Source organism: Phyllobates terribilis, unplaced genomic scaffold, assembly GCF_046119375.1.
Source record: "Phyllobates terribilis strain yellow unplaced genomic scaffold, ASM4611937v1 Scaffold_2__4_contigs__length_985480577, whole genome shotgun sequence".
NCBI lineage: Eukaryota > Metazoa > Chordata > Amphibia > Anura > Dendrobatidae > Phyllobates > Phyllobates terribilis.
This window is the reverse complement of record NW_027362762.1, coordinates 289,265,078-289,290,728: the sequence shown is the minus strand read 5'-3', so window position 1 is coordinate 289,290,728 and position 25,651 is coordinate 289,265,078. Positions and strand designations below refer to the sequence as shown.

At 44.0% G+C, this 25,651-nt stretch overlaps 1 protein-coding gene across 1 annotated transcript in view; it reads left to right on the top strand.

Annotated features, from left to right (window-relative positions):
* The window catches only part of ABCC4 (ATP binding cassette subfamily C member 4 (PEL blood group)), a 311,731-nt gene that overhangs the window by 58,300 nt on the left and 227,780 nt on the right, over nucleotides 1-25,651 (top strand). Inside the window, exons 6-8 of the mRNA XM_073664144.1 lie at nucleotides 2,886-3,049; nucleotides 8,355-8,480; nucleotides 9,011-9,260. Coding sequence (XP_073520245.1) covers nucleotides 2,886-3,049; nucleotides 8,355-8,480; nucleotides 9,011-9,260 — 540 coding nt within the window. The remainder of the gene's footprint in view (nucleotides 1-2,885; nucleotides 3,050-8,354; nucleotides 8,481-9,010; nucleotides 9,261-25,651) is intronic.

The window sequence follows — 25,651 nt, the reverse complement described above, 5'->3', positions numbered from 1 at the left end:
GTTCCTTAATGTTTCTTAATTACATTTCAAACTGAGGAAAGGGCATCTTGAAAACGCTTTGCTATCTTCTTGTAGCCTTCTCCTGCGTTGTGGGCCTCCACCATTTTTATTTTCAGAGTGCTAGGCAGGTGCTAAGAAGAACCCATGACTGCTGTTTTGGCACAAGGTTAGAGGAGGCTGAATTTTTATAAAGCTGGGAAATTTGCATCACCTGGGCTTTCCTAATGATGCTAGTACAAGTGATAACCCCAACAGGCTAATTAAGGTCTCTAACCTTGGTCAAAGTGATCTGAGCACACAAATATCCAAGGGTGCTCAAACTTTTTGTAATTTTTAAAATGTAAAAAATGACAATATATTTTTTGCCTAAAATACGAAGGGAATGTGTCATCTTTAACTTTAGGCCTTTTAGAGATTACCATATTTTTCGGACTATAAGACACACTTCCACCCCTCCCCCAAATTTTGGGGGAATATGGGGGTGCGTCTTATAGACCGAATTTAGCTTACCAAGGGTGAAGAGGCCGCGGTGGCAGGAGTCGGGCGACACTGCGGGCCCTGGGTTGGGAGGAGGGCGCGTTCGGAGGTGCGGCGCTGCGAGTTCAGGCTGTTTCTCGGTGGTGCTCGATGCTGTGAGTCCTATCCCAGGCTGGTAGGAGGGTAGAACAGGGTGTTCGGCGGTGCGGTGGCTCCGCTGACAATTTGTGAAAGCCTGGAGTCCACGCACTTACATAGTTTCAATGCAGTGGTCTCCGGGAAAATGACCGCTGGAGGAAGCGCATGCGCAGATTGAGATCTCGGCACCGAGATCTCGACTCCCGATATCTCAGTGTGCACAAGCGCCACTTCCAGCAGCCATTTTCCCAGAGACCACCGCATTGAAACCATGTAAGTGCGGAGGCTTCGGCTTTCACAAAATGTCGGCAGAGCCCCCACATCGCCGAACACACCCTTCTACCAACCTGGGCTCGAAGTATCACCCCGCAGCGTCGCACCTCCTGTAACCCTGCTCCACCACCGCAGCTGCCTTCCCCCCACCGATAAGCTGAATTCGGACTGTAAGACGGAACCCTCGTTTGACGCATTAAATTTTTTTTTCCTATTTTCCTCCTGAAAATTTGGGGTGCGTCTTATGGTCCAGAGCGTCTTATGGGCCTAAAAATTTGGCGTATCATCTTCAACTTGCTTCACTGTTCACAATAACAGTAATTTTGACCAGGTGTTCCCAACCTTTTACATGCCACTGTACACTTTAGATGACTGTTTGCTTTTGACAAAATTAGTTGGTTCTGTCATATGCTGTGTATGGGCCCCTTAAAGCAGGTTTTTTCTATGTAATCTCAGAGCAGCATGATGTAGGGGCAGAGACCCTGATTCCAGCTATGTGTCACTTACTAGGCTGCTTGTTGTAGTTTCAGTAAAATCAGTATTTTATTAGTAGTGTATTATCATTACAGGACTAGTACTATCATGCCATGTAGTCTTCTTGCTCTGTGTAACCCATGCCCCTCCCCCCTCTGATTATCACCTTCCTATCAACAGTGTACAATGGAAAGCTGCCAATCAGTGGTGTGGGCGAAGTTATACAGGGCTCAGCATTCAGAGAACTGGTAGATCTGCAGCAGGGAAAACAGCGGTTTTATCAAAAGTACAATAAGCAGCCCTGTAAGTCCTGCAGTCCAGTAACTGACAAAGCCCATGAATCAGGGTCTCTGTCCAGACATCATGCTGCTCTCAGATTACATAGCAAAAAACACCTGGTGACTGATTCCCTTTAAGTGTAGAAGAAGGGACAAGACAAGGCACCATAACTATTAGGCTCTACTCGCATGTCTATTTGTCATCTATTTGTAACGGATCTTGTGTTGAAAAGAACTGGATCCATTACAAATGGAGTAAAAGCAGGAAGATTAAAACCAAAGTTTCCCTTTTTGAATGGATTTGTTTATTAAAAACAGCAACAAAAAAAGCGGATCAGTTTAGAAACCGACACTTTTAGCTTCCCTTTTGCAGTTGTTTGTTCCGTTTGAACAGACCCGTTTTTCTACAGGTGTCGCTGAAGAGTTCTAGTGTTCTGGGCATGCACAGTGCTCAAAAACGCATCTCTTAACATAACACATGACCATGACCATTCATTATGATCCTTTTCCCATAAACTTCGCTGTTGAAAAAGAAATAGCAACTGGATCCATTTTTATATCTTATTTCCGTTTTTTTTCCATCCCAAAACGGATCCAAAAACGCAAGTAGCAAACTGGACATGTGAACATAGCCCTAGAGGAATATACAATGCTAGCATAGATAATAATATGGTATAGAGTTATGGAGAGGATCAGTGATGAGAGTATCCTATTACAAAGAGGACTCACGAATAGTTAAATAGTATAAAAATGCTTAAACAAAAGGCAAGTGGTGAAATATACCTGAAGGGGCCAATAAGCAAGAGGAAAAACATTCAGACAAGTCTTCCTGTCAGTAGATGTCACCTACTGATTTATTTTAGTCAAACAGAACTTTTATTACTTTGCCTAAATACTGTATCTCTACAGTTTCTTCAGACTACCTTCTCCGGTAATTCTCTATTCAGACCATGCTTTCTCAGTTGTTTTTTTTTTCTTTTTAGAACAATGGGCAATACATATATATTTACTGTTATATCTGTAAAGAAATAACATGCAGTGTTTTGAGGAATGTTTTGATGCAGTGTTTTAAGACTTGGATACAAAAGAGAGGAGAAATATCAGTCTTTCCTTTATCCATCTCCTTAGTTCTGGATCCACTGATGGCTTTGGCTCAAAAAACTGCCACATTGACCCTATGTGTGATCCTATCCTTCTAGGGGTATCCTGTGGAGAAGTTATTGTGTGCATATTTTATCTCAACAGGTAACTATTTTTTTGCACTTTTTATGGGCTGGACCACTGCAGGCTATTGCAGTAACGGTGCTTCTTTGGATTGAGATCGGTCCATCGTGTCTGGCAGGAATGGCCGTGCTCATTATTCTTATGCCTTTGCAAACCGTTCTTGGAAAATTCTTCACATCATTGAGGTGAACATTTATTCTCCATGAACTATACAAAAAAGAATTACTTTTGTTTCAGTTTCAGTTTGTGCCTGAGGAAAGCCATAGGAATGCTTCTTGCATTATATAATAATAATAATTGTATTTATAAAGTGGCAATATATTCCGCAGCACTTTACAATAAGCGGAGGCACATACAGACAATAAAGTCATCACAAAGTAACACATAGTTCAGCAGTTACAGGAGGAGTGAGGACTTTGCTCGCAAGCTTACAATCTATAAGGAGATGGGGGTCACAATAGGTATAACGTGCTTGTCATGTATGGTCCAACCATCATTATAATAAATAGGGGTTATGATATAAAGCTGCTTGATCCAGTCATCAGCCATTATCTAAGTACAGTTACCATGTGCTAATGGGTGCATGGGGGATGTGGAGGCAGATGAGTAGGAGGGACCAGATTCTCCGGAAAATTTCGAAAGACGGACCAGGGAAGAGTTAGATTATTGAAGTGAGGTGATAAGCCTGTCTAAAGATATGTGTATTTAAAGCACACTTAAAAATGTGGGGGCTAGGTATTAATCAAATTGTTTGGGGTAGTGCATTCTAAAAAAGGGTTGCAGCATGAAAGAAGTCTCGAAGACTGAAGTGGGAGGTTCGGATTTTGGGGCATGTTAGTCTTACATCAGTTGCAGAAAAGAGAGTATGGGTAGGGTGATAGACCGAGATGAGGGAGGAGATGTAGGGTGGTTCAAAGCTGTGGAGAGCTTTGTGGGTGAGAGAGATGAGTTTATATTGTATTCTGTATCAGTTGGGCAACCAGTGTAATGACTGGCACAAGGTGGAGGCGTTGGTGAAGCAGCTGGACAGAAATACGACACTGGCTGTCACATTCAGGATGGCTTGACAATATACCTTTATATTGGGAGATCACTTTTCTGTAGAACAGAATGTTCTGTATTAAAAAAGAGGAAATCCAATCAAAATATACATTTGATCGACACACATGTGAAGTCTGTGATCCTGAAATACAACTGATTTCCAAAAAAAATGGTCTTTACAGAATTCTGTAACCTTTTTGATATTGCAAGTCATAACTTATAACATTATTTTCCACCAACTTTGCAGTATGAGGACTTATCTTTTGGGGGATTGGTTGATGATTTTATTGGTATGTTTTTGGGGTACATGTAAATTATTGACTACTTTTTAGAATATGTTTGGGGGGGGGATAAGGAGAAAAATTGAATCATTTTTTTTTATGTTTTTCCCACTGTTTTTGTCCAGTCAATTGGGCTAATATGCAGATACTTTTGACAGACATTGTGGGTAGAGGGTAGAGTTTGTTAGAGCTACGGTAAGCCCCCTCCTTCTCTCAAACACCTTAGATGCGACTGTTATTATTGACTGCAGTATCTGCAGGAGTAGACAATCTGAGACTAACTTTTTTAGGCCACGGCCTATCCGTATTTGATCAGTGTTCGGTCAGTATTTTTTCTCAGGAGTGTGAGCCAAAACCAGGTGATAAATGCAGAATTGGTGACCTGTTTCTATTATACCTTTTCTCTGATTGTTCCTCACCTAATTTTGGTTCCCACTCCTGAGAAAAAATACTGACCGAATACTGATAGTGGGGCCATGGCCTTAAGGTCAGTGTCTGCTGTCCATGGCTGTTACAGCACATAAAGCTGCAATCTTCTTCTAAAGTGTCACCATGTATTACTTCTGCCGATGTAAGAATACTATACAGCAATTGTTAAGGGATAGAATTATGTCTCAATTTCTCTGCAAAAGAAGTGTCTGAGAGTTTTAAAGCTAGCTATTCTTTTCTGTACTCGATCGGTACAGCCATCTTGCCTGAGCTGCTATTAGCAGAATTTAGAGATGTTCTATACAGCAGCCACATGTAACATAGAATACAACAGATTGGAGATGCCTCACTGACTTCTATGAGATAGTTTTCTAGGCATACTCTGATCTTTGCAGAGGTCATTGTGCAGAGAGGTGAGAAGGTGTGAAGAAGTTGTGTCCTTACACTATTGTCACTGGTTGTTATCTGTGTATAGATAAAAGTTGTCATTCTGCCTGTGGTGATATTGAGGTGACTGCTGAGGAGTGATCTCTACAGGAATAGTCAGCTTGTATTAAGGCTATGTGCAGGACGTCAGATTTTTTTAAATGTAGATAATGGCATGGAAAATAACAAAAAAATCCACAATAATACTAAAAATAAAATGTAACATACAAACTTAATGTAAACAATAAGGACACTTTCCTTTCATGCTTTCTATGAAGTTTTGTAAATCAATCAGAAGTTCAGTTTCACTAGAATACACTTTAATGTTTTCTATGTTGAATTCTAAGCTTTCAATGAAAGTACATTATGTAGGGATCTGAAGCACTACCCAACAGGAAACCATACTTTCCGTTACTCCAGTTGTCTTTATCACTTTTCCAGCCCATGACGTAATAGTACGTTGTGGGATTTGGGACGTTTCTGCACTATTACTAGTGGGTGTTGGCGGGAACTAATATCTGGCATCCCACTATTACAGCTGGATTCAGAGATAACTAAAGAGACTACATCTTTCACCAGTGCATTTCTAGGGCGCCCATGGCTTGTCCTGAAAACAACAGCCCCCATGTTACCATATGAATGAGCTTGATAGGCTTTGCCTTTGAGAAAATTTGTGAATATACAGTGGGGAAAGTAAGTATTTAGTCAGCCACCAATTGTGCAAGTTGTCCCACTTAAAAAGATGAGAGAGGCCTGTAATTGACATCATAGGTAGACCTCAACTATGAGAGACAAAATGAGAAAACAAATCATTAAAATCACATTGTCTGATTTGGAAAGATTTTTTTTTCAAATTTTCGTGGAAAATAAGTATTTGATCAATTACAAAAGTTCATCTCAATACTTTGTTATATATCCTTTGTTTTCAATGACAGAGGTTAAACGCTTTCTGTAAGTCTTCACAAGGTTGGCACACACCGTTGCTGGTATGTTGGCCCATTCCTCCATGCAGATCTCCTCTAGAGCAGTGATGTTTTGGGGCTGTCACTGGGCAACACGGACTTTCAACTCCCTCCAAAGGTTTTCTATAGGGTTTAGATCTGGGACTGGCTAGGCCACTCCAGGACCTTGAAATGCTTCTTACGAAGCCACTACTTCTTTGCCCCGGCAGTTTGCTTGGAATCATGATCATGCTGAAAGACCCAGCCACGTTTCATCTTCAATGACCTTGCTGATGGAAGGAAGTTTGCACTCAAAATCTCACGATACATGGCCCCATTCATTCTTTCATGTACACGGATCAGTCGTCCTGGTCCCTTGGCAGAGAAACAGCCCCAAAGCATGATGTTGCCACCCTCATGCTTCACAGTAGGTATTGTGTTCTTTGGATGCAAGTCACCATTCTTTCTCCTCCAAACACGACGAGTTGTGTTTCTACCAAACAGTTCTACTTTGGTTTCATCTGACTATATGACATTCTCCTAATACTCTTCTGGATCATCCAAATGCTCTCTAGCAAACTTCAGACGGGCCCGGACATCTAATGGCTTAAGCAGGGGGACACGTCTGGCACTGCAGGATCTGAGTCCCTGGCGGCGTAGTGTGTTACTGATTGTAGCCTGTGTAACATTGGCCCCAGCTCTCTTCACATCATTCACTAGGTCCCCCCGTGTGGTTCTGGGATTTTTGCTCACCGTTCTTGAAATCATTTTGACCCCACAGGGTGAGATCTTGTGTGGAGCCCCAGATCGAGGGAGATTATCAGTGGTCTTGTATGTGCTCCCACTTTCTTCACACCAAGCTGCTTGCCTATTGCAGATTCAGTCTTCCCATCCTGGTGCAGGGCTACAAATTTGTTTCTGGTGTCCTTCGACAGCTCTTTGGTCTTCACCATAGTGGAGTTTGGAGTGTGACTGTTTGAGGTTGGGCACAGGTGTCTTTTATACTGATAACAAGTTCAAACAGGTGCCAGTACTACAGGTAATGAGTGGAGGACAGAGGAGCCTCTTAAAGAAGAAGTTACAGGTCTGTGAGAGCCAGAAATATTGCTTGTTTGTAATTGACCAAATACTTATTTTCCACCAAAATTTGAAAAAAATTTCTTTGCAAATCAGACAATGTGATTTTCAGGATTTGTTTTCTCATTTTGTGTCTCATAGCTGAGGTCTACCTATGATGTTAATTACAGGCCTCTCTCATCTTTTTAGGTGGGAGAACTTGCACAATTGGTGGCTGACTAAATACTTTTTTCCCCACTGCAAGGGCAGGTGCACAGGAGCGTATTTTCTCTCATCCAAGAGAATCAGGCCAATTACTCTAATCACCCTCTGATCCGATTTTCACGGATGAGATGAGGAAAAGATGGAAAAAAATGTCTCCATCTTCTCTATTCTGTCAATTCGTGAAAATCGGACTGCACTCAGATGTCATCCGAGTGCAGTCCAATGGTTTCCACTGACTCATTGACTTTTTTTTTTAACATGTGCATGGCCTCATAACATAACATTGATTCGGGTGCAATCCAGTGGTTTGTCGGATCGCACTCAGACCAAAAATATGTTCGTCTGCACCTGCCCTAAAAAGGTGCGGCAATGATACACTGGAATACATAATTATGGGAGAGTATTATTGAAATAATTATAGAATCGCTAAATCAAGTTAATTAATGGGAATTAAGTACAAATACATAAACAAAGGATTGAAAAAAGTTAATAGACAAACAATAAACTCATATTTTATAATAAGAATGTAAAATAAGAAGAAAAACATTAGATATAAGAGTAAATGTAACAACCAATAGGATAAGTTAAAATGTTATAAATATCGTATGATTACAAAGAAAAAAAATATATATGAAAGTTGATGATTGGGTTATAGATACCCAGGGTTGCCAACCATCCATAAATTCCATGACATCTGTAAAGATAGGACACTTCTTTGCCCTGCACGGAAAAAAAATTAAGACGTCCATGATTTTTGTGAAACTAAAGAAACTTATACAGATTATTTTGACTGTACTTATCATAATTTTACAGTGAATGCAGGTAATGCCTTCATATCAGAATTATGGGCTGTAGACATGGTTCACTGATGATCATAATGATTTATTACGTCTTTCCAATGTGTCCGTAAGAAATATATTGTCTGTCCAAGATTTATTGATAAGCCATCCAGAAAAAAAGTCAAGTTTGCAACCCTGTAGATACCCCAAATGGTTGCATCAAAATTGTCCTTATTGGGTAGAGGGATCATGAAGTGTTCATTTGAATTTATATGCTATTTTTAAGTTTTCTTGTGTGCAATTCTCTTTTAGGGGAAAGACTGCAGCCTTTACTGACACCAGGATTCGAACCATGAATGAAGTAATATCGGGGATGAGAATTATTAAGATGTATGCATGGGAACAGTCATTTACAGAGCTGGTCAATGACATAAGGAAGTAGGTGGTGCTCTACTCCAGAAAGTAGTATTTGTGATACATAGTCATCTTTGCAGTAAGCATTCTTAGAAAAACCACATCTTTCTTGTCTTATATTCATTCATTTATGTGTACTCTGTATTGGTCACACAATACTAGCCCTCTAACTAGTTTGTACAATGATTCAGGGCTACCACTCAGTTTAAGGTCTTATTCACACGACCGCACCGAGGCTTCATTTCTTACATGTATTATTGCTGTAAGTCCTGACCCAGTCATATGATTATGAGATGTTAGTTTGGCTCATAAGTCCCACAGCTGGGCCAGGATATGTGAATTAGTCCTCAACCTCAGGGAAAAGTAGACATCTGATCTGTCAGTTCTTATGAGGTTCATGACATTAAGGGTTTGGGTTGACGGGCAATATTAAGAAATAATCAAATTAAAATCTAGAGTTGTATTTATGACTGGTCATGGCGCCTCGTACGCAGTTTTCTTTGCATTGAGTCAAACAATGCATGTCATTTTCTTTTCTGCTTTCGTCATTGTAGAAAAGAAATATCCAAGGTCCTTCTAAGTTCTTATCTGCGTGGAATCAACCTGGCATCATTCTTTGTTGCAAGCAAAGTCATCGTGTTTGTGACTTTCACCACGTATGTTCTGCTTGGCAATGTTATCTCTGCCAGTCGAGTGTTTGTTGCAGTGTCCCTTTATAGTGCAGTGAGACTCACTGTCACTCTCTTCTTCCCCTCAGCTATTGAGAGGGTTTCTGAGGCCAAGGTCAGCATAAGGAGGATAAAGGTATGCCTTTTATTTTTAACATACTCCATACTTTATTGTGCACAATCTCGAAAGCTTTCCTTTTCTAAAATAGGTATTTGTACAATGGCGCTAGTAAATTACATCTGGACCCTTCACTGTCCTTTAACATTGTGTCACAGTTTACAATGAGATTTCAGCTATGTTGCAACATTTATCAGTCTAATGCGACTAGCAGAACATTGGAGAAGAAGCTGGATAGGACAAGTGCAGCTCCAACGGACTGAAATTCAAACAGTGCTCAAAAAATTAACATCTATATATTTGTTAGGGCATGATAAAGGGTTATTGCCACAAATGCATTATTTTTCACAAAGCACAATGTATATGCATACTTATTGTTAATATATAGTCTAAGCCCAACATAAGGTTTCTTGAACATTTGTGTTCTCTGTCTGCCCCTCGATGCATCTAGCTTCACTTAGATGAATGGGCACCCCTATTCTTATCTACTAAACCTACATTTCCCAGAAGCACTTGTTTCTCCACAGTTCTGCAGTCCCATCCTGTGTGCTCCTGACTACTCCCACATCTTTGAGCTACCATCAAGCTAATCTAAGTGTAGAATTCACCTGTGCACTACTTGCTCCTGTACAGTTCTCTGCCTGACAAACTTTTTTTTTAGCATTCTGAGCTGGTTATAGCAGAGCTTAAACTTCCTGCACTCCTGCACAACAGCAGTGTTGAATTGTTTGTTGCCTGCTGCTGACAGATCAGTTTTGTGAAACTGAAAATGCTGCTATATTAATACATATGGCAAAGGATTATCTTCTGGCATATGCATTAGTAGAGCTGCATTTGCAACTTCACATCATTGATTTCTCAGCAGGCACCAAACACAGCTCAACTAATCTCTTCCACTATCCACAGAACACCATCCTGTAGTATATCCTCTTTTCTAATATGGAACTGACCAACTGTCCCTAACATCTACAGTTTGAAAACAAATATCGCATATGTTGAATTTCAGCAATATACAGTACAGACCAAAAGTTTGGACACACCTCATTTAAAGATTTTTCTGTGTTTTCAAGACTATGAAAATTGTACATTCACACTGAAGGCATCAAAACTGTGAATTAACAGATGTGGAATTATATACTTAACAAAAAAGTGTGAAACAACTGAAAATATGTCTTATATTCTAGGTTCTTCAAAGTAGCCACCTTTTGCTTTGATGACTGCTTTGCACACTCTTGGCATTCTCTTGATGAGCTTCAAGAGGTAGTCACCGGAAATGGTTTTCACTTCACAGGTGTGTCCTGTCAGATTTAATAAGTGAGATTTCTTGCATTATAAATGGGTTTGGGACCATCAGTTGTGTTGTGCAGAAGTCTGGTGGATACACAGCTGATAGTCCTACTGAATAGACTGTTAGAATTTGTATTATGACAAGAAAAAAGCAGCTAAGTAAAGAAAAACGAGTTGCCATCATTACTTTAAGAAATGAAGGTCAGTCAGTCCGAATAATTGGGCAAACTTTGAATGTGTCCCCAAGTGCAGTTGCAAAAACCATCAAGCGCTACAAAGAAACTGGCTCACATGAGGACCGCCCCAGGAAAGGAAGACCAAGAGTCACCTCTGCTTCTGAGGATAAGTTTATCCGAGTCACCAGCCTCAGAAATCGCAGGTTAACAGCAGCTCAGATTAGAGACCAGGTCAATGCCACACAGAGTTCTAGCAGCAGACACATCTCTACAACAACTGTTAAGAGGAGACTTTGTGCAGTAGGCCTTCATGGTAAAATAGATGCTAGGAAACCACTGCTAAGGACAGGCAACAAGCAGAAGAGACTTGTTTGGGCTAAAGAACACAAGGAATGGACATTAGACCAGTGGAAATCTGTGCTTTGGTCTGATGAGCCCAAATTTGAGATCTTTGGTTCCAACCACCGTGTCTTTTGCGACGCAGAAAAGGTGAACGGATGGACTCTACATGCCTGGTTCCCACCGTGAAGCATGGAGGAGGAGGTGTGATGGTGTGGGGGTGCTTTGCTAGTGACACTGTTGGGGATTTATTCAAAATTGAAGGCATACTGAACCAGCATGGCTACCACAGCATCCAGTTTGCTTTTAGTTGGACCATCATTTATTTTTCTTTTTTTAAACCAATTATTTTTATTTAGGTTTCAAAAATTTACAGCAAACAGTTATCAATATACATATAACAATTCACATAACGTGTAGTAATACAGTCAAAACCCTCTCCCCCCTCCCCCCTCCCGCCAATACTCCTTATGCCGGGCATACCTGGGAACATTGACAATCATATTACCGCCATCCATGCGGACCATATTTTCCCAAAAGTTCTCTCTCCATGCCTCCGCCTGTAAATGCTTTCCTCTAAATGCATCACCGTACGTGTCTGAGCAATAAATTCCCTCCTAGTGGGGGGTTCCGAATCTGTCCATTTTCGTGCTATTAGTTTGCGTGCCACATATAGCAATCGCGCTATCGCCACTTTGTAATGTTCTGAGACAGGTATTCCATCCACCTCCCCCAAAACACACAGCACCGGGTTTCTGTCAATTGTACATGTATAAGCCCTCTCAATTTTGTTAACAACGACCAACCAATAAGCCACTAGCCGTGGGCATGACCATAGCATGTGTAGCAGTCCGGCCTGGTCCGTGCCACATCTAGGGCAACTGGAATCTCCCCTCAAGCCCGCCTTGTACAGGCGCAGCGGTGTTTTGTATGTCCTATGTATTATGTATAATTGGGAGATCCGTGCCTGCTCGCTTAGAGAGATCTTCGGGACATATTCTAGAATTGCCTCCCATTGTTCTGTTGTGAGGGTACCCACCTCCCTTTCCCATTTACTCTTTGCAATGAAGTGATTTCCCCCCAGATAGGAGTGCAGTAGGTCATGATATAAGCTCGATATGACTCCCCTCGTCCCTCCCTTCATACATACAGAGTCTAGTACAATGTCACCCTGAACCGTCATGGCTCCCAATCCACACTGTGCCCTCCAAGCATGTCGAAGCCTATAGTATTGAAATCCCCATACCAAAGGCAAATCAAATTCTTCTCTCAATTTCTCAAAGGTCTTCAGGTCCGTTCCACTCTGCAGCTGGCACACATATCTCACTCCTTGCGCCTTCCAATTGCCCATTTGACACAGCTTATTAAGTTCCGGCAGATGTTCATTGCCCAACACCGGTGAGTACTTAGTCAGCCCGTCCACCCCCCTGATCTTTTTAATAGTGTCCCATACCTTCTGAGTCAAGCCTAAGGTAGGATATATTGCTCCCAATTTCTTAAAGGTACCATCCTCTAACGCCTGGACCAGTGGGCGTCTCCCCGACACATGTACCAGCACCCGGCAAGCTGCCCCTCCACAATCGGGTTCTCTCCATCCCCTGACATGCTGGCCCTGTACTGCCAAGAAATAGACCCAGGGATTAGGTGCGGCCAATCCTCCCTCCTCCTTCCCATTTTGCAGCGTTCCCAATTTAATCCTTGCCTGCCTCTTGCCCCATATCAAGGATCTGAAGATAGAATCAATACCCTGAAACCGTTTTTTTGGTAGCCATATCGGTGAGTTGTGCAAAACGTACATTAGTTGTGGCATAAGGACCATCTTAATCAGGTTAGTTCTACCCGTCACCGTCAAAGCCAATTGGCACCATGCGCCTATTTTCTTTTTAAATTTCTCTAGCAGAGGAACTAAATTCAGATCCGTGAATCGTGTCAATGGAAGCGCCACCCATATCCCAAGGTATTTAAATTGTGAAACCAGCTGGAGCTGCTTCCCCCTCTCATCTATCTCCTCCGCTTTTATTGGTCTATCTACAGCCATGACATAAGACTTGTGCCAGTTTATCTCCAGTCCCGAAATGCTCCCAAAGTGTTTAATTACATCCATCGTGCACCCCAATGCCTCTCCTGCATTTTCCAGAAGTAACAGGATGTCATCGGCATACAGTGATATTTTTTCTTCCAGCCTCCCAAATTTAAATCCGACCACTCCTCTCTCAGCTCTTATTTTGGCCGCCAGGGGCTCCACTGCCACCGCAAACAATAGTGGGGACAGCGGGCACCCCTGCCTTGTGCCCCTATGTAAGTCAAACATCCCGGACCGTTCACCATTCACCTTAACTACCGCCCTTGGGGATGAGTACAATAACTTCACCCAGGCCATGAATGCGGGGCCAAATCCCATTATTTCCATGATTTTCCATAAATATTTCCATTCCACGCTATCAAATGCTTTTCTAGCGTCCAATGACATCACTATTCTCCCGCCACCATTATCAGCAGGCAGCTGCATATTAAGAAATAATCTTCTCAAGTTAACAGCCGTGGAGCGGTTGGGCATAAAGCCCGACTGGTCCTCGTGAATAACAGTATGCGCAACCCCGGTGAGCCGGGTGGCCAGGATCTTAGCGAGTATTTTGACATCCGTTGTCAACAACGATATGGGCCTATACGACTCCGCATCCATGGGGTCTTTCCCCTCCTTTGGCAGAACCACTATCACCGCTTCCTCCATTGATCTCGGTAACGCCCCCTTCACCAAAGCCTCATCAAACACAGATTTCAATTTTGGAGCTAGCAGTTCCACCAGCTCCCTGTACACCTCCCCAGGTAGACCATCAGCACCCGGTGATTTGTTATTGGGCATAGACAGAATTGCACATTCCACCTCCTCCACACTCACATGTTCATCCAACCTCATCCTATCTTCCTCAGACAATTTAGACAATGAGATGCCTTCCAAAAATTCCTCTACGGCCCCCTCCGTGTCCCGTACTCTTGAATTGTACAGTGCCATGTAATATTCCTTGAAGACCTCCAATATGTCCTTTGTGTCTGTCAGAGTCGTCCCCGTTTGGTCTCTCAACCTGTACACCCTGGAAGACTCCCTCTGTGCCGCAGATATCACCACCAACAAGTGACCCACTCTCTCTCCTTCCTCAAAGAATTGGGCTTGCTGAAATGCCCTTTTCCTCTCAGCTTGCATCATGTGCAGTTTATTAACTGCCTCCTGTGCCAATTTTAGTCTATTGTGAGCTACACTCGTTGGCGCCAAAATCATGTCTGCCTCTGCCCTTGTCAAGTCATCCTTTATTTGTTGATCTGCCAATTTAGTTTTGGTCTTACACCGTGAGATCTCACTTATAAAGAGTCCCCTCGTAAATGCCTTCATAGCCTCCCACACCACTGTGGCCTCAGCACTCCCTTCATTCACTTGGAAGAAGTGCTCTAGTTCTTTGGTTATGCCACCCATATCCACCACTTTAAGCCACGTCGGGTGAAGACGCCAACCTCCCCTCTGACCCTGAGCTGATCCCACTAGAAGCGTGACAACCATAGGACTATGATCCGATAGAGTCCTCTGTAGGTATTCCACCTCCCCAACCATCCCATCCATAGCAGTATCCCCAAAAGCCAGGTCTATCCTTGACAGTGTTCCGTGTGTAGCCGAATGACACGAGAAGGTCCTCTTACCCTCATTTCGTACTCTCCACAGATCCACCAGCCCCAGCTCCCCCACGTAGGTGCCAAATGCAGTCATTCCGTCCCGTCCAGCTTCCATACCTGCCGGACGTACTTTATCCCAGTGATCATTCATGGTGTTGTTAACATCTCCCATAATCAACATCGGAGCCTCCCCCCATCTGGCCGTCAAGTCCATTACTGCTTGAAGTTCCTTTTTAGAATAAGGTGGAGGGATATATAAAGCCACTAAAATCATTTTGTGTCCATACAATCTGCACGCAATCCATACATACTGCCCTTCACTGTCTACTTGCACTGCCAGCTCTTCATAATGTGCGTTTTTGTGTATTAGGACTGACAGCCCCCTGGAGTACGAGGAATAAGTGGAATGATATGTCTTTAACATCCACCCTCTCGATAGCCAGTGCCTAGTATCTCTAGTGAGATGGGTCTCCTGTAAGCACGCAATCATAGGATCACAAGATCTGATGTGATTCAGAACTGCTGCCCTCTTAATCCTGTCAGATATACCACGTACATTCCAACTTAAAATCCGAACCGTACGGTTACTCATTGTGCATTAGAAAAAACAATCCACCATCATCAAGTAACATCTTTCCATTTTGTTCCCAAGCATACCAGGTCAAACAGCATAAGCAACCCCATTTTCCCGCAAATCCAACCCATCCAACTCCCCCCCTCCCTCCCCCTCCCCCACCCCCTCCCCCCACCCTTCTCTTGTCACTCTCTTCCCAACGTGAGAGTGGGAGCTCAAAGAACCTGAGCAACATCGTAGTATACCGCATATCAACATGCGCCGTGTCCTCCTCCAGCATTGGCAGTCTCTCCACCACATAATCAATAGTATGCATAGTCCCGAACCATTAATCAAACAAATTAACTATAAAACTATAAAACGTAGATCCCAGCGGGGGTTTCTCCTCCTCCTCTGCGGTTTCGCAGAGCAATGCAGAGCCACAACCCTGTCCAGTGGTCAGGATAGCAGGGTCGTGCATTCACCGTGCCGAGTCCTCAGCTTCTCTCAATTTGCTCCGGTTCCGCTCCAACCACGAGGCGGCCTCTACCGGTGACGGGAAAAAATTGACCTTTCCAAAGGCTTCCACTCTTAATTTGACAGGATAAATTGTAGAGTATTTCACATTCAAAGAGCGGAGCTGTTTCTTCACTTCACCATACCGTAGCCGCAGCTTTTGCACCTCAGCCGAGTAATCCGGGTATATTTCAATGCGTTTGCCCTCCAGGGTAAGATCTGTCAATTTTCTGGCCTTACGTAAGATAGTGTCCCGGTCTCTGCAGTTCAGGATTCTGGCTAACATCGTACGAGGGCCCTCTCCAGGCACTGGGGGTCTCATGGGCACTCGATGGGCACGCTCCACAGCAAACACCCTCGACAGGATATTAGACCCAAACTTTCCCAGCAGCCAGGTTTCAACAAAGGTCGTGGGGTCAGCACCCTCAGCTCTTTCAGGGATGCCCACAATACGCAAATTGTTCCTGCGTGACCGGTTTTCCAGGTCATCATTTTTGTTAGCCACTACCGTGATCCTCTGAGTGTGCTGTTGCTGCGTCTTTTGCACTGAGGTAAATTGATCTTCTGTTAAACCAACTCTGCCCTCCACCTCAGTCAATCTGGCTGTAACTTTCTGCATAGAAGCCTCAATGCCTCCCATGTCGGCTTTCAGACCATTCACCTGCTTTGTCAGAGCAGTTAAAGCAGTCTTGCAGTATAAGACAGCCTGGAATACATCTCGCAGAGTCGGCTCTGCCTCATCTGAACTTTCAGCTGCCAGCACAGTGTCACCATCCCCCTCCTCCTGCTGTTCATTATGTAGCACAGGCACAGGCATCTCCTCACCATCTTCCTCCTCATCTCCATGCTTCTCACTGCCTTCACTTCCTTCTTCATCTGCCTTCATGCCCCTCGCATACCTGTGCAGCCGTGCTGAAGCCTCCAGCCTCCGTGCATAGGCTGTGTTCCTCCTTCCCGCCTCTTCCTCTGTCTCGGTGCCATCTTGGGCTGAGGCACTGCTGCAGGCCCCGGCATCCTTCTGCCTTTTGCGGCCCATGTTGGACTCTCTGAGTCTGGCAGAAGCTCGCTTCTGACTCCCGGGACCCTCAGACAGCAGTTCCTGATAAGGGATTTGGCTGGTTCGGGCTCTGTGCAGGATAATTGAAGCTAATGGTGGTGGAGAGGCACTGCCACCCGACCTCTCACATCAAGAGCTAGGCCACGCCCCATCATTTATTTTTCAACAGGACAATGACCCCAAACACACCTCCAGGCTGTGTAAGGGCTATTTGACCAAGAAGGAGAGTGATGGGGTGCTACGCCAGATGACCTGGCCTCCACAGTCACCAGACCTGAACCCAATCGAGATGGTTTGGGGTGAGCTGGACCGCAGAGTGAAGGCAAAAGGGCCAACAAGTGCTAATTTTCTCTGGGAACTTCTTCAAGATTGTTGGAAGACCATTTCCGGAGACTACCTCTTGAAGCTCATCAAGAGAATGCCAAGAGTGTGCAAAGCAGTCATCAAAGCAAAAGGTGGCTACTTTGAAGAACCTAGAATATAAGACATATTTTCAGTTGTTTCACACTTTTTTGTTAAGTATATAATTCCACATGTGTTAATTCATAGTTTTGATACCTTCAGTGTGAATGTACAATTTTTATAGTCAAGAAAATACAGAAAAATCTTTAAATGAGAAGGTGTGTCCAAACTTTTGGTCTGTACTGTATTTCCTATGCCTTCCTTCCATGGAGGGCATATTATTAATCCTAATGATATTATTAATGGCCATTCATGAAAACTCTGTTGTTGACTCTCTGAAAAGGAGCTTTCAGTGATAAATGGTAAAACCTCTGTTTCACATTCACCTTTGCGTGATCTTAAGTCTATGCAAATACAAAGCGTTCATGAGACCTAGTCTCACTATGGAATTATGTAAAAGAACTGTAAAACCAAAGTACACATTTACTTTCCTTCATAGTAATTACAGCTTTACTTCTAAATTCCAGAGTGGATTATCTGGATCACATTTCAATTAGAAGTGTAAACTAGACCAGACCAAAAAGCAGCTTCTTTCTATTCCACAGTTCCGTTTCACTGTTAATACACTACATATTTCTAGATTTGTTGTGAGAATATCTCTCTACATTCTTCATATTTTTTTCTCAGTGTCAAAACCTTGGCAGAGCACTGAAGATATCTGTGTCAGTTTTTATTTGAGAGCACATATCTTTGACTGCTTAGTTTCAAAGCCAAGGTCAAAATTTGTAGTGTTTCTTCTGACCCATCTTGATAATCCATAAAAATCATCAGAAGGCCAAAAGTCCAGCACACCAGTAAAGAAGATGGCACTCGAGCGAAGTATCAAACAATATATCAAACCTTTATACCAAAATAACAACATCCATGAGTGTAAAGAACCCCAAAATGTGTATGGAAAATGGAGATTCTGGTATGGTGTTATATGCGAGGTCATGTGGCAAGGCACTAGGGGGATATTGATTTATAGGATTGCTACTTCCAATCAGTGCACTTGTGAGCCTCTTATCTTCCTCTGTCAAGAATCTATTTGTATAACTGCTTTCATGCATGAACATTTGCTATTTTAGATGCAAGGATTCTTATATTTGTCATATTTTATGCTGGAAATGTCACATTCCTACATCACTTACTTTTCATGAATATGTACAAATCTAGAAAAATATTATAAATGAAAAAACGGCAAAAAAAATCCCCACTTAAAAGCTAAGGAGTACATAAATATCTGGTTTCTACTTTTAATAAGACGACACCTTGAGTCACCCCCTGAGGAAGCCCACAGACAGACTGTGCACGTTGGGTGGGGTCTTCTGAACTACATTGATCTGAGGTCTCACCACATCAATGGGTATGATTGGGTTTCCTTACCATGAATTGTTCCTATCCGTTAGGTTATATATTCTAAATGATTTAATTTTTTTTATATAATTTTAAAAGTCATTTAAAATAAAATATACGTGTTTAGCAGCAAACATGTTTTTGATTTGAACTTGGATCCTAATCAGGAGCAGTGGTGGCCTGATGAAGATCCTAATTTGGGATTGAAAACACTTTACTATTTAATATATGGAAAGTGCCAAGGACTTTTATTTATCTTTGCTTCATATGTAATTTTACGAACGATCCTATATGGTTGATCTGTAAAAGACGAGGCACCTAAAGTTTGATATACTGTGCTTGCATAACTCCATAGGTGAGCGGACAAGCATTTTATTTGATTGTGGTCTATCTGAGAATACTAAACAAGGTTGTGCCTTTTATTTTCTCTATTTCTCTTTCTCTAGCACAAAATACTGCATTGGTTATTTGTTCCTTCTAGCTCATCTTTAAAGGGGTTGTTCGGGCGTATAGTTAATTAATCTTTTGCAAAGCTTCTGACAATTAGACATATTTTGCTTGCAGTTAAGGTTTCTGTATCTTCCTGATCTGTTAGATGTGGCAATTGTTCACTTCCTGTAATAATTTTGAAAGCTGAGAGTACAGAGATTTCCTGCCTCTGCTGTGGATGGAGCATAATTTATCAATCAGGTGGAGCTCAGCTGGCAGGGGGCCCAGGTCAGCAGCAGCTCTCAGAGCAGTGAATGATGATGTCATAAGGGCTGTGGTTTTTGACCTCCATTGTACAGGAAGGAGAGAATGAGAGAGCAGTAGTGACAGGAGCATGAATCTTTTCTGACTCTGTTCTCCTACAACCTGTGAGGAGCCTTTTGCAGACACTGCCCCCTCTACAAAACCACTTTCCCCATCACGAATTTACAAACTGTTGCAATGGTTATGAAGATAGGCTGCAAAGCACTTAGAGAGCAGAGCTGAAGGGGGGGGGGGGGGGATAGATGCTAAGGAGGAGGGAGAGGCTGGATGCAGAGGAGATCAGAACTGGATGCTGAAAAGGAGGTGGTAGGCTTGATGCAGAGGGGATCGGGGCTGGATGCTGAAAAGGATGTGGTAGACTTGATGCAGAGGAGGTTGCAACTGTCTGCTGAAAAGGAGGTGGTATGCTTAATGCAGAGGAGATCGGGGCTGGATGCTGAAAAGGAGGTGGTATGCTTGATGCAGAGGGGATCGGGCTGGATGCTGAAAAGGAGGTGGAGGTGGTATGCTTAATGCAGAGGAGATCGGAGATGGATTCTGAAAAGGAGGTGGTAGGCTTGATGCAGAGGAGTACTGGGCTGTCTGCTGAAAAGGAGGCAGTAGGCTTGATGCAGAGGGGAACATGGCTGTCTGCTGAAAAGGAGGTGGTAGACTTGATGCAGAGGAGATTGGAGCTGTCTGCTGAAAAGGAGTTGGTATGCTTGATGCAGAGGGGATCGGGCTGGATGCTGAAAAGGAGGTGGTAGGCTTGATGCAGAGGAGATTGGAGCTGTCTGCTGAAAAGGAGGTGGTAGGCTTGATGCAGAGGGGATCGGGGCTGTCTGCTGAAAATGAGGTGGTAGGCTTGATGCAGAGGAAATCGGGGCTGGATGCTGAAAAGGAGGTGGTATGCTTGATGCAGAGGAGATCGGAGCGGTCTGCTGAAAAGGAGGTGGTATGCTTGATGCAGAGGAGATCGGAGCTGTCTGCTGAAAAGGAGGTGGTATGCTTGATGCAGAGGGGATCGGGCTGGATGCTGAAAAGGAGGTGGAGGTGGTATGCTTAATGCAGAGGAGATCGGAGATGGATGCTGAAAAGGAGGTGGTAGGCTTGATGCAGAGGAGTACTGGGCTGTCTGCTGAAAAGGAGGCAGTAGGCTTGATGCAGAGGGCAACAGGGCTGTCTGCTGAAAAGGAGGTGGTAGACTTGATGCAGAGGAGATTGGAGCTGTCTGCTGAAAAGGAGGGGGTAGGCTTGATGCAGAGGGGATCGGGGCTGTCTGCTGAAAAGGAGGTGGTAGGCTTGATGCAGAGGAAATCGGGGCTGGATGCTGAAAAGGAGGTGGTATGCTTGATGCAGAGGAGATCGGAGCTGTCTGCTGAAAAGGAGGTGGTATGCTTGATGCAGAGGAGATCGGCGCTGTCTGCTGAAAAGGAGGTGGTATGCTTGATGCAGAGGGGATCGGGCTGGATGCTGAAAAGGAGGTGGAGGTGGTATGCTTAATGCAGTGGAGATCGGAGATGGATGCTGAAAAGGAGGTGGTAGGCTTGATGCAGAGGAGTACTGGGCTGTCTGCTGAAAAGGAGGCAGTAGGCTTGATGCAGAGGGGATCAGGGCTGTCTGCTGAAAAGGAGATGGTAGGCTTGATGCAGAGGGGATCGGGGCTGGATGCTGAAAAGGAGGTGGTAAACTTGATGGAGAGGAGATCGGAGCTGTCTGCTGAAAAGGAGGTGGTATGCTTGATGCAGAGGAGTACTGGGCTACCTGCTGAAAAGGAGGTGGTAGGCTTGATGCAGAGGGGATCAGGCTGGATGCTGAAAAGGAGGTGGTATGCTTAATGCAGAGGAGATCGGAGATGGATGCTGAAAAGGAGGTGGTAGACTTGATGCAGAGGAGTACTGGGCTACCTGCTGAAAAGGAGGTGGTATGCTTGATGCAGAGGGGATCAGGCTGGATGCTGAAAAGGAGGTGGTATGCTTAATGCAGAGGAGATCGGAGATGGATGCTGAAAAGGAGGTGGTAGGCTTGATGCAGAGGAGTACTGGGCTACCTGCTGAAAAGGAGGTGGTATGCTTGATGCAGAGTGGATCAGGCTGGATGCTGAAAAGGAGGTGGTATGCTTGATGCAGAGGAGATCGGAGCTGTCTGCTGAAAAGGAGGTGGAAGGCTTGATGCAGAGGAGATCTAAGCTGTCTGCTGAAAGGAGGTGGTAGGCTTGATGCAGAGGGGAACAGGGCTGTAGGCTGAAAAGGAGGTGGTAGACTTGATGCAGAGGAGTTTAGAGCTGTCTGCTGAAAAGGAGGTGGTAGGCTTGATGCAGAGGGGATTGGGGCTGTCTGCTGAAAAGGAGGTGGTAGGCTTGATGCAGAGGAAATCGGGGCTGGATGCTGAAAATGAGGTGGTATGCTTGATGCAGAGGAGATCGGAGCTGTCTGCTGAACATGAGGTGGTATGCTTGATGCAGAGGGGATCGGGCTGGATGCTGAAAAGGAGGTGGATGTGGTATGCTTAATGCAGAGGAGATCGGAGATGGATGCTGAAAAGGAGGTGGTAGGCTTGATGCAGAGGAGTACTGGGCTGTCTGCTGAAAAGGAGGCAGTAGGCTTGATGCAGAGGGGATCAGGGCTGTCTGCTGAAAAGGAGATGGTAGGCTTGATGCAGAGGGGATCGGGGCTGTCTGCTGAAAAGGAGGTGGTAGGCTTGATGCAGAGGAAATCTGGCCTGGATGCTGAAAAGGAGGTGGTATGCTTGATGCAGAGGAGATCGGAGATGGATGCTGAAAAGGAGGTGGTAGGCTTGATGCAGAGGAGTACTGGGCTACCTGCTGAAAAGGAGGTGGTAGACTTGATGGAGAGGAGATCGGAGCTGTCTGCTGAAAAGGAGGTGGTATGCTTGATGCAGAGGGGATCGGGGCTGTCTGCTGAAAAGGAGGTGGTAGGCTTGATGCAGAGGAAATCGGGCCTGGATGCTGAAAAGGAGGTGGTATGCTTGATGCAGAGGAGATCGGAGATGGATGCTGAAAAGGAGGTGGTAGGCTTGATGCAGAGGAGTACTGGGCTACCTGCTGAAAAGGAGGTGGTAGGCTGGATGCAGAGGGGATCGGGCTGGATGCTGAAAAGGAGGTGGTATGCTTAATGCAGAGGAGATCGGAGATGGATGCTGAAAAGGAGGTGGTAGGCTTGATGCAGAGGAGTACTGGGCTACCTGCTGAAAAGGAGGTGGTATGCTTGATGCAGAGGGGATCAGGCTGGATGCTGAAAAGGAGGTGGTATGCTTAATGCAGAGGAGATCGTAGATGGATGCTGAAAAGGAGGTGGTAGGCTTGATGCAGAGGAGTACTGGGCTACCTGCTGAAAAGGAGGTGGTAGGCTCGATGGAGAGGAGATCTAAGCTGTCTGCTGAAAAGGAGGTGGTAGGCTTGATGCAGAGGAGATCAGGGTTGGATGCCGAAAAGGAGGTGGTATGCTTAATGCAGAGGAGATCGGGGCTGGATGCTGAAAAGGAGGTGGTATGCTTAATGCAGAGGAGATCGGGGCTGGATGCTGAAAAGTAGGTGGTATGCTTGATGCAGAGGGGATCGGGCTGGATGCTGAAAAGGAGGTGGTATGCTTAATGCAGAGGAGATCGGAGATGGATGCTGAAAAGGAGGTGGTATGCTTAATGCAGAGGAGTACTGGGCTGTCTGCTGAAAAGGAGGTGGTAGGCTTGATGCAGAGGAGATCGGGGCTGGATGCTGAAAAGGAGGTAATAGACTTGATGCAGAGGGGATCGGGGCTGGATACTGAAAAAGGGGGTGGTATGCTTAATGCAGAGGGGATCGGGGCTGGATGCTGAAAAGGAAGTGGTATGCTTGATGCAGAGGAGATCTGGGCTGGATGCTGAAAAGGAGATGGTATGCTTGATGCAGTGGAGAACTGAGCAGGTTACTAAGCAGAGAGGGGCTGTAATGGGGCTGTGAGGATGTGAAGGAGGATGACAGGATGGGTGTGTCAGAGCAGTCCCATGTTGATACTGTATAGCGGTCTAAAGAACACAGTCTGAGTGCAGTGGGTGGGCCAGAGATCAGCCGCCAAGTAGATGCAATGGGCGCGCAGTGAGGGTGGGAGTTAGAGATGTGTGTGATACTTGGTATAATAGTAAATGTAGTCTGGATGGCCTGAGGCAGTGCTGGCAGGAAGCACAAAACATAAGCAGTAACATACTGTACAAATAAGTGCAGAGGGGTGAAGGGGAGCTCAACATGTAAACTAACAGGGGGTTGCTGGCCTCACTATGGGGACAGCAAAATACTATTCTTCTGCCCGTCAAACCCCTTTAAATCAAAGCCACATATTTATGCAGTAATTGTGCTTTTCAGTGTTATGAGGTTTGACTTTATACTTTTTCATATTGTGTCTGCACAAGAATTGATATTGATATTGATATATTCACTACATCTTTTTTGGGGGGTTTTGTTTGTTTTATGATAGTACGGTATTTGACACTAGTTATGCACTCCCTGTTTTCTGTGTCTATAATACTATACCTGACATTTTGCTAAAAAGGAGATGCACTTTTGTGGGGCTCTGAACTGAGACTCAAACAATAGTTAGAATAAGGTCTCAACAATATACACGGTGTTGTTATCTAGAATACTAGACTATAGCATTTTACAGAGCACTTTCCCATCATCAAGAATAACAGGCCACAGCACTTTTACAGTGCACTGTATCATCATCTGGAAGAATTGACAGTAGCACTGTATAAAAGACTGTGCTGTCTTCTAGAATAATAGACCATAGTAGTTTACAGTGCTTTACAGAGCACTGTCCCATCATCTAGAATAATAGGTCATAGCACTCTACCAAGCATTTTACCGTCATCTAGAATAATGTGTCCTAGAACTCTACAGAGCACTCTCATCACCCAGAAGGATTAAACCATGCTACCTGTACAAAACACTATCCCATCATCTACAATAATAGGTCAAAGCACTCTAAAGAACCCCAATATGGTATCTAGAATTCCTGAACATAGCACTCTAAAGAGTACAGTCGCAACATCTAGAATAACAAAACATCGCATTCTACAGAGCACTGTCCCCTCATCTAGAATTAAAAGAGAAAGCACTCTACAGAATACTGTACCATCATGTACAAAAATAGGCCATAGCACTCTACACATCACTTTTCTATCATTTAGAATAATAGAACATAACACTATAATAGGCTACTTTGCTGTCATCTAGAATAGTGCACTTTACAAAGCATTGTCTCTTCAACAAGAAAACCAGACCGTAGCACTTCACAGAGAATTGTACTGTCTTCTAGAATAGCATTCCATTGCACTTTACAGAGTCTCATCTAGAATAAAGGGCCATAGCACTCTGCATAGAACTGTACTTTCATCTTGAATAATAAGCCATGACCCTCTACAAACCACTGTACTGACATCTAGAATAACAGGCCATTGTACTTTACAGAACACTGTCTTGTAATGTACAATAAAGGGTCATAGCACTGACGGGAACTGTACTACTTTCATCTACAATAATAAACCATAGCCCTCTCCAAACTACTGTACTATCATCTAGAATAACAGGCCATAGCACTCTACAGAGCACTGTCTGGTCATCTAGGTTAATAAGCCTTAGCACTCTACAGAGCACTCTCTGGTCATCTAGATTAATAAGCCTTAGCACTCTACAGAGCACTGTCTGGTCATCTAGATTAATAAGCCTTAGCACTCTACAGAGCACTGTCTGGTCATCTAGATTAATAAGCCTTAGCACTCTACAGAGCACTGTCTGGTCATCTAGATTAATAAGCCTTAGCACTCTACAGAGCACTGTCTGGTCATCTAGATTAATAAACCTTAGCATTCTACAGAGCACTGTCTGGTCATCTAGATTAATAAGCCTTAGCACTCTACAGAGCACTGTCTGGTCATCTAGATTAATAAGCCTTAGCACTCTACAGAGCACTGTCTGGTCATCTAGATTAATAAACCTTAGCACTCTACAGAGCACTGTCTGGTCATCTAGATTAATAAGCCTTAGCACTCTACATAGCACTCTCTGGTCATCTAGATTAATAAGCCTTAGCACTCTACAGAGCACTGTCTGGTCATCTAGATTAATAAGCCTTAGCACTCTACAGAGCACTGTCTGGTCATCTAGATTAATAAGCCTTAGCACTCTACAGAGCACTGTCTGGTCATCTAGATTAATAAGCCTTAGCACTCTACAGAGCACTGTCTGGTCATCTAGATTAATAAGCCTTAGCACTCTACAGAGCACTGTCTGGTCATC